We start from the raw sequence: 10000 nt of genomic DNA, 5'->3' as shown, positions 1-10000 counted from the left end.
ATTTTCTACCTAAGTGAACTGACACATACAGTAGGCATATGGCCACCGTGTGGTAGGTGAATGGACTGCTTTAGTACTGAATGTGAACTGTACTGAACTACTGTATGTGAAATGTGTTTTTCTTTATTAATATCCCGTTTGTGGTGCCATAGGAATGGTCCTGTGCTGCACTACACCAGAGAATCGTATATGAGAGGGAGATAAAGCAGGCGGGTTCTTTTCCGGTATCCACTTTACGTCGGGTGAACGCCCCTTTAGGAGACCTTTGATTAGGAGACCTTCGGAGTCTTGAGGTTGAGAATAAATGGAGTCCCCTTAGCGCTGTAGATGGCAGTAGCGCACGTCTTGTGCAAACACCACGAAAAGAGAAGAAGAAGGAGGGACAACGCCCCCTTAGGAGACCGAATTTTGAGCACACGCTTTTGCATTGAGTGGGCGTGTTTCCATTCCTCTTATTACATATCCAACCTCTTTGACTACATTATGTACCACTGTAGTTACATCAACTGGTGCATTGTAGACAACTAAATCTATTTGTCAAATTCGTCTAGTATTCAGCCCAGGCAGAATTGGACCCATCAACACCTCTCGCTTTAATTTCATCTGGCTTTGCCCTTGAATACTAACTTGTTGGTGGTAGGCCTACTGACACTGAGTGTATTCCAATATGCTACCTTGCGTCCTCCACTTGTGCTTGTGGCCTTTCCCCGCTGTTAGCCTAACCAAAACATTTTTTAGGGGACACGTTCTTCATTCACCATCCAGTTTACAAATGAGAAAATTACTTTACAATTGAGCTTTTGCGAGATATTGAAACAAAAATACTGGATAAGAGCAAGATAACGCAAAACACGCCCACTCAATGCAAAAGCTTGTGCTCAAAATTCGGTCTCCCAAGGGGGCGTTGTCCCCTCCTTCTTCTCTTTTTGAGGTGTTTGCACAAGACGTGCGTTACTGCCATCTACAGCGCTAAGGGGACTTCATTTATTCTCAACCTCAGGACTCCGAAGGTCTCCTTACCAAAGGTCTCCTAAAGGGGCGTTCACCCAACATAAAGTGGATACCGGAAAAGAAACAAAATGACGCTTCTTGTTAGATCCACCTTCTTTGATTGAAATATAATGCTGTTGTCAGTGATGTCATCATGACATATTACTTCCTGGTACGAGGCCACAAGCACAAATGGAGGACACGAGGCCACAAGCACAAGTGGAGGACGCAAGGTCGCATATTGGAACACACCCAGTGGTGTTACGCGATATGATGGGAGTTTACGAATGAGAAGCAAAACATGGAGTAGCTTAGTTAAAATCTTTATTTAAAGCACTTGAGCACAAACATCAGATTTACCTACTGTATCTTCCAGGGATGTGTTTCAAGTACACAGTTTACTGACAAAAATTAGGAGTATGTGATTAACCCACAAACAAAACAGACAACACAGAGATTTTATTATTTAGCTCTGGGGTCCATTTCTCGATTCTTGTCGTTGCTAACCGTCTTAAGACCGTCTTACCGTTCCCTTGGATTTAGTGGTGAGCGTCGCTGTCGAGAGAGAGTTGAGTCGCTCTTACGAAGGACTTTGCTAACGACGATGGCAAAGACCCATTCGAGAAGCGGACCCGTGTCAATATCAGTGGATATACCCACAGCCAATGATGCATAGAATGTATCTCATCCAATCAGATATTGTATACATTTGTCCACAATTATTACAAAACCATGTACCTGAAACAGACCTAGCTGTTTTTTTCTTTTGGGTTTTTTTAAACAATACAAAAACACTTATAACACTGCAAAAATCACAACAACCAACCACCAACACTGGCATACGCATACATACAGCAGCATTTTATGAACGGTTATTGTCCATTAGAAAAACATACAATTAAAAAACAAACATACAGATGCAGAATGATCATGCAAACAGATGAGTTAGGCTACTATTATAAAATATGTACAATATTATATTTCAAAATTACTTGCCCACACTTGTGGGTACCACAAATACTGGTAGAACAATAGAAATAAATGCCGTCACTCTAAAATTCACAAAGCAGCATGTTGTCCAAGTCTACCAGAGATTTTCACCACGTTTCACAAAGCAACCTCTAAGTAAAACTGCTGTGACGGTTATTATCAGCTTATGTTATCGTCCTAATTCTCTTTGTCCTATCAAACAATATCGTTCTTCTCCCTTGTGTGCCAACACATATTTGGGAATATTATTTAGGTTAAAGACACAGGGGATGGTAGGAAAGGGGGCAGTCCCCCATAGAAAGTGGGCGGTTTCACAGCCCCACGTCGCCAACTGACCCTGACCACTCTCCATCACCAGGAAGTTGACCAGCTACTCCTGATCATGGATCTAACCAGTGGCTGTTAATTCGATGGACGCAGTTCAACAGATTTGAAGCATTCTCAACAGTCAAATTTCCTGTTTGGAATTGCCCCCGCTCAATGCCATTGTAGGACATCTTGTCAAGTGGTTATAGGGAGCTAACACAACTATAAAACAGCCTTTAATGTTATGGTTGCAAATTGACAGTTGGAAATGTTTCAAATCCATTTTTTAACTGAATAGAAAGGAACCTTGTTCTAATATACACTCATTTGGATATAAACTCCAGTGTTCAGACCACCCTAGAAAACCACAGACCACCCCGCCCAACCACACACTAAAGAGGAGAGGGAGATGAAGACGGAGGAGAAGAAAGAAAAGATGAGAAGTAGAGGGAGACAAGAGGAGGAAATGAGTGGCGTTTTCTTGGATGTCGCTTTTTAAAATCTTGGTCTCTTTGACGTCGAGGATGAAATGGGTGGCATTTTCATAGATGTTGCTGTTTTTAAATCTTGGTCTGTTTGACGTCTTCCTCCTCCTCCTCCTCCTTCTTCTCGTCCTCCTTTTTGCTGCCATCGCTGCTGCTGCTGCTGCTGCTACTGCTGCTGCTCATCGAGCCCCTCTTCTTCTCGTCCTTGTCGTCCGAGTCCTTCTCGGCGAACTGGGCCTCGATCTCGGCCGGGTCCACATACTCGTAGAAGTAGGCCATGATGGCGAAGAGCACGCACACCACCACCAGCAGAGATGCGAACAGGATGTATTCGGCCCACTAGGATGGGGGACGCATGCATAGACAGATCCACACACACACACACACACAGATCATGGACACAGACAGACAGAAAGTTAATGGTTAAATGGTTTTCAACATTTATTTTTATCACACAGCAAATGGGTAGCATGTTCAACCGTGGGTTTGATTGAAAAATGTTGGAAAAAAACACCAAGGGTTTGACTTGGATGTTGGGGATAATACATTTCAGAGTGTTCTGTACTATACAGTAATGTACTGGGCCTGGCCTTGCTACAGGTAGAAAAACACTCATCAGGCCCTACCGTGGCCTAACGGTAGGGCACTCGTATACTATGCGGCAGACCCGGGTTCGATTACCGGCCCGGGTCCTTTGCTGGCCCTTCCCCGTTTGTCTCTTCCCACTTGTTTCCTGTGTCGCCATCTTAACTGCACTACCATAAATGAGGTCAAAATACCAAAAAATATCTTTACAAAAAAAAGAAAAAAACTCATCGAGGAGAATGAGAATTGCAGGACATTTCCAAAGCCACCCAGCACTGCCAGCCAGCAAACTGGTGGCTATGGGAACCATCACGTGGGTGCCGGTTAAGAGGACGTCCCACACTAACATAAGTGGACATACTCAAGAAGGATGCAGGAGCCCAGAGTACCAGCGAACTGAAAAGAGAATCGGGATGACTGGAAGCAAGGACGACCTGGAGAGAAGTTGAGTGAGCATTTTAGTGAGTGATAAAGGCATGGTGTCTGTTAGCGGACATTACCTTCTCGGGGAGCTGTGCTGCCTCGGCGATGATCAGCACAATGATGTTGCCCACGGCGACCGTCAATAGCCAGCCAGCCTGGAGTACGGACTTCATGTTGCTCGGCGCCTAAATGGAAATAATCAAGCGTCAACTTAAAATGATCAAGAGTCAACTTCAAATGATCAAGCGTCAACTTCCAAATAATACAATCAATACCAGTCAAAATGACAAATTAGATTAGCGATAGCAACCTTGACTTGTGCTAAAGCTAGATGCTCATTGTGTGTGTGTGTCTGTGTGCTTGACACCCCTGGAGGCATCCCAAAACATTGCAGGCTCCAGAATAAATGGAAAATGAACTCCATTCATTCTAAACCCCTCTAGTCTCCAAAAGGGGCCTTCCCAACAGCTTAGAAACTGAAGTCATAATGATTAAAAAAAAAAAAAAACTCCCAACGAACCGTTTATTCCTTGTCTTTAACGGTAACGGTAGTTATGAAGTGAACTCTGTGTCGCCCCCTACCTGTGAGTAGGAGAACTCCAGGCCTGTGACGGAGAAGACGACCTCTCCGCAGGTCATGAGGAAGTACTGGGGCAGTTGCCAGGCCATATGGATGCTGTTGGGCTCGATCTCCATGTTCTGCACGATCACACTTCCACAGTCCTGCAGCACGGAGCAAGGAAAAAGTAATCAAGTGAGTAAGTTTGCCCTTTATTATTCCAGAGTGGGGAATTACATGTGTTGTTGGGGTAGGCAGGTGGAAAAACCAGGATGCAGACAGTTGAAGACCCACCCTGTCACATTTTTTGCTCCAGAAAATTCAATGCACCTTCTTATCCTAATTACCACAGCCAGGTTGATGAGCTAATAAGTGAAATCACTTCTGATGAGACCACGGGCAGAAGGAGAACCTAAGCAGGACTTTTACTCTGACAATCCAGTTTTTTCACCTCTGGTTGCGCTCAGTCAAGCTATTTATTTATTTATTTATTTGTCTTGTTTCCTCATCATTGTATTACTTTGTATTCTGTAATGGACTCATTCTTGCTTTATATTCTGCATTTTGCAGAGTAGTATTGGAGTGTCCATTTAACTTAGACGTTCCTGCATTATACATGAAGAGTTCAGATGCAAAACCCCCTAAGTGCCTTTTCAGAAAATAATCTTAATTCATTTTTATTTAATACAAAGCTACCAAAATTGCATACTTTTCTATTTAATTTATGAAATATAACTATTTATATGTATTATCAAGTACATAAATGTAAACCAAACCAACAACGGGGTTCTCTAAAAATATAGAAGTGCAGGTCTTCAGAAATGGAGTTAGGGGGTTTTGCATCTGAGCTCTTCACATACAGACTTAGCCCCCCCCTAAACACAGTCTCATTTGAAGTAGTACATATTTTATTCTATGTTGTTAATGATTATGTCAATCAGTCTTGTTAATCAATCAAATAAATAAAAAAGCTTAAGTTATGGTGTAGAGGCCATATGCCTTATCTTTGTACGTTTTTGTATTGGCTTTTAACTTGACGTTCACCGTGGTGTCACGTGACTCCTTGTTGGCGATTAGAATTTGTATTTAGGCACCTGGGCACCGGTAGACTGGTAGGGAGAGGGGTAGGCATGGGAGAGCAACATTTCTGTTGACTGCATGCTCGATAGAAACATTTGCTCTTTTAACGCACTTTGACACTTTAACTGTCTCACCAGTAGCACACTGCATGGTGGCGGTTTTAGATATGCGTTTTAACTTTTGTATTTCAACTTTGGACATCGAATACAGGACAACTAACGAAGACAAGTGTTTGCGCGTCAGCTTTTAAACTCCCAACCCAACCTCTCGGCGGCAACATTGGTTTTTAGCCGCCACATAAGGACTTCATTGAGCCCTGAACAAGATGATCCTTACACCTGCAGCACATACTGCATTTACCTGAGCTGCTGGGTTGAAATTACTGGGGATGGAGTAGGTGAAGGCACTGCCAAAGCTCATGTCTTGAGTCATCACGCACTCTGTGTTAGCTGCCACGTTCTTTATGGTGAATGTCGCTCTGCCAAGACACGGAGATATTCATGACATTATTGTGTGAATGACTTACACAACTTCTGGCAACACAGACATGTGCATTCAGAAAGAAACACACAGTTTTTGGGAAACGTTACACCTACTACAGCATGTCTCCCTGCTACATCCAAGTTTACGTCCAAATTATACTTGGACGATGTAGTGGTGTTTTGTTGCGCTACTGACAGTAATGGAAGTTTAGCTTACTGTATGTAGGCTATACATGGCAGTATTTTGTGGATCCTTCGTCCTCCATATCGTTACAGGATATTGAATTTTATTCTAATCCTATTCACAGGTATGAAGCTTCATCACCACAACAAGTAATACGACCACAACTACCAGTAGGTGACTAAAGCTCCATTAATACCCTTCATAAAATAACGTGAGTATTTATGTTCATGCATTCAAACTATCAACACAATATACATACTTATCAACAATATATTTGTCTGTCTTGATGTGTGGCATGGTATTTCCAATTGTTTTCAATCTGATACATACATAAATCAAGCACATTGTGTCAAAATACGTACAAAATCCACGGGTCTAACATGTGAAACACTACACACAGACCTGTAACTGTCTCACAAGAAGGGTGTGAGTGGGCCTTAACAGTGATTGGCAAACTGAACAATGGACTAATTTAATAAATAAATAGATAAATAAAGGTGAAAAAAGGTGGTGAGTAACAGATTGTACACTTACTTTCCCTGGGGCACCAGGATGTACGCAGACACGTCATTAGCAGCGACACTGACGTCATCTGTATTTGCACTCCAGGATATGTTGAGCATAGCACCGTAGGCATTCGCAAACCTGGAGCAATAATGGTCATTAGTGATTTGTGGCATTCTATACACAGACAGCTTTTAGGACCAGATGAGACTGAAACATATTTTATATATCAATAGAGTACAGAGAATTTAAATGGAGATAAACACTAACCTGACGGAATTCTTTCCTTCTGCAGGCTTAGCAATTGTGTCATTGTCCTACAAGAAGACAGCAAAAACATTGAGTTGAACAATTTATCTTTTTGCAGGTCAGTTTGTTTTTTTCATTGTTTTTTTGTTTTGTTTTATTATTATTAATAATATTAAGGAATTCAACGAGGAGGCTAAGGGAGCAAGAGATGAACCAAGACAATTATTTTGGAAATATTTTAAAATTCAAATCAAGAGAACGAATTGAAGTACAGAAAGTCAAGAGTACTTTATTGTCAAAAAATCTATGTAACAGGAGAAAGATACAAGTCAAGTATTTAACTCAGGGGAAGGTGTAAATCGACTTTATTTCCAGAAATGTTGCAATATTCACTTCAACATTTGGACGGGTGTCTGTTGCCATGGTTACATTACCTGTTGTAGTCCGGTGGGGAAGATGAAGACGGTCTCTCGATTCTTTTTGTACAAGTCGATATTTTGTGCTCCCTCTCCTGTCACCGTCAATGAGAGAGAGGGCTCTTCTGTGGTAATATACTCCGGCATCGACTGGAGGGGTGAAGAGTGATGTTAGTGATGCCACAGTAATGTCACTGTCTCATGCACACACGCATGCACGCACACACACACACACATACACACAAACACACACGCACACGCACACGCACACACACACACACACACACACACACACACACACACACACACACACACAAAACACACACACAGGTGTGGGTTATCAGTGTGTGTGACGTGTTACTTACTTACCTTGTAAGGTGGCAGAGTGAACGGAGTACCAGATAGACTAATCTCCACTTGTGTGGGGCGCATGTTCAGCACCTGCACTTGGGTCTGAGTGTCACCGGGGAAAGCAGGCAGGGTGTTCTGGAGAGGAGAGAGGATGCAGGAAGTGAAGATACAGGAAGTGATCGTCAGAGCCAGAGGTGTCAAGTCAAGTCAGAGTTTATTCATGATGCATTTTTAAAACAGGCAGCTGATCAAAGTGTTGACATGAAGGCCTTAATAACAAAAGGACTTGAGGAACATGAGACAATATGACTTGAAGACAATCATAAGACACAAAAAGTACAAGCATCAAAATGGGATACGGTATAGCTAGATGAATAAACTAATAGAAGTCAATTTAGATGAAAAAATAGATATAGTATATTATAAATAAGTTAATGAACAGAGATCGACAGGAATGTCAAGATATAGGATAAAAGAGGTGGGTTAAAACAAAAATAGATAACGCCCAGATGAGTGTCAAAAGAAAAAGTAAATTCATGGTCTAAGTACAGTACAACACTAGCACATGATATTACATAGTAGCTGTCACACCATTTACTCTGTTGTACCTAATGAAGTAGATAGACTGTGTTGTTACTGAAAAACACCAACCATCGCTGTCAGCTGATCGTAAGGTAAGTACTCAGGTCTACATACTCAGAAAAGTTACCTGTGTTGGAAGGAAACTGTTTCTTTTTTATTTATTTTTTTTACTTCCGACACCTCTGGTGATTGTGTGTGTGTGTGTGTGTGTGTGTGTGTGTGTGTGTGTGTGTGTGTGTGTGTGTGTGTGTGTGTGTGTGTGTGTGTGTGTGTGTGTGTGTGTGTGTGTGTGTGTGTGTGTCTTACCAATATCATGAGCTCAACAACACCAGCGACTGCAAAGGCGATACCAGCCATCAGCATGCCCACTGTCATCCTCTTCAGCGCCCTGTACAGCGGAGACACACACACACACACACACACACACACACACACACACACACACACACACACACACACACACACACACACACACACACACACACACACACACACACACACACACACACACACAGACACACACACACACACACACAAAACACCATATTGCCATTGATTGTAACCACATCCAATAATGATATAGATATAACGAACACAACTAATAATCAAACCAACTAATAACCAAATGAGTTTTGATAGCTGTTGACACTCACGAGAAGTTGAGTCCACACTTTTCGATGAGAGGATAGACCCCTTTGTCCACAATGGGAACCAAGACCAGGATCATGATTGGATTCATCATCTGGGGGGGGAGAGAGAGAGAGAGGGAGAGAGAGGTTTAAGATTTAAGACCATTATGGGTCCATCAAAACTCAATAGTGCCTTGTATAAGATCGTCCTCCACCTTGTGGCAAAGTTATGTAGGCTATAAGAAATGAGAAATACCAAAGTGTTCCTTCTCTACTGTATATTCCACGATAGCCAGTACTAATAATTTGGTACGGTATACCGTATTTATGAACTCTTGATTTTGATGAATTTATGAAGTTGACAATGTATAAGAACCCTTCTTCAGGTCTTTATAAGAAAGTGAATTTATTTTCATTAAAAACACAACAGATTGCTATCGGGGACAATTCATCAATAACCTCCTACTACCCTACTAATAAATACTAGGGTAGGCCTACTAAAAAAGACTTTTCGTCTGTCACAGGCATTCAAAGTGTTCCTCACCTGCATCTGATCGGGCTGGATAACCAGGATGCCCTGCACATGGGGGAGAGAGAGAGGAGGAAAACATTCAGACAGAGATCATGTGTCAGTAACTTGGCGAGAACGACAGTGGCGCATTGTCAAATAAGCACTGTGTAAAATGTCAAATATCATAAACATTTAGGTCATAGGTATACAAATAAGTGTGGATTTATTTCAGGCACACTAGAATGGACAGTGAAATAACTTTGTTATAACCTAATTATGTATACTGTAACCGCATGAAGTAGGCCTATATGAACGTAATATATATAATAGATCTTTGTGTTGCTTATGAATGTGCTATATCTTTGTGTAGGTGATTGGTGTATTGTTGTTACTTACAAAGTCTCCGTCCATAGTGGTGGCCTGAAGAGTCCATCTTGATCCCTATTGGAGAATACAGCAAAACATGACACACATTTCGTTATGTTTTCGTTGTTTCTTTCAATTGCTCTCTCTCTCTCTCTCTCTCTCTCTCTCTCTCTCTCTCTCTCTCTCTCTCTCTCTCTCTCTCTCTCTCTCTCTCTCTCTCTCTCTCTCTCTCTCTCTCTCTCTCTCTCTCTCTCTCTCTCTCGCGTGCGCACGCTCTTACGCATGCACACACACACACACACACACAC

General features: G+C 42.0%; 1 protein-coding gene across 1 annotated transcript in view; it reads right to left on the bottom strand.

Moving 5' to 3' along the window:
• Nucleotides 1–2709: 2709 nt before the first annotated feature.
• The window catches only part of slc15a1b (solute carrier family 15 member 1b), a 15269-nt gene continuing 7978 nt past the window's right edge, over nucleotides 2710–10000 (bottom strand). Inside the window, exons 12-22 of the mRNA XM_063217737.1 lie at nucleotides 9723–9767; nucleotides 9360–9392; nucleotides 8840–8928; nucleotides 8493–8574; nucleotides 7623–7739; nucleotides 6859–6905; nucleotides 6619–6729; nucleotides 5779–5896; nucleotides 4362–4502; nucleotides 3857–3964; nucleotides 2710–3110 (exon numbers count right to left, since the gene is read on the bottom strand). Of these exons, the coding sequence (XP_063073807.1) occupies nucleotides 2847–3110; nucleotides 3857–3964; nucleotides 4362–4502; nucleotides 5779–5896; nucleotides 6619–6729; nucleotides 6859–6905; nucleotides 7623–7739; nucleotides 8493–8574; nucleotides 8840–8928; nucleotides 9360–9392; nucleotides 9723–9767 (1155 nt within the window). The 3' untranslated portion in view covers nucleotides 2710–2846. The remainder of the gene's footprint in view (nucleotides 3111–3856; nucleotides 3965–4361; nucleotides 4503–5778; nucleotides 5897–6618; nucleotides 6730–6858; nucleotides 6906–7622; nucleotides 7740–8492; nucleotides 8575–8839; nucleotides 8929–9359; nucleotides 9393–9722; nucleotides 9768–10000) is intronic.

Source organism: Engraulis encrasicolus, chromosome 15 (assembly GCF_034702125.1).
Source record: "Engraulis encrasicolus isolate BLACKSEA-1 chromosome 15, IST_EnEncr_1.0, whole genome shotgun sequence".
Taxonomy (NCBI): Eukaryota; Metazoa; Chordata; class Actinopteri; order Clupeiformes; family Engraulidae; genus Engraulis; species Engraulis encrasicolus.
This window is presented reverse-complemented; position numbering and strand designations above follow the sequence as displayed.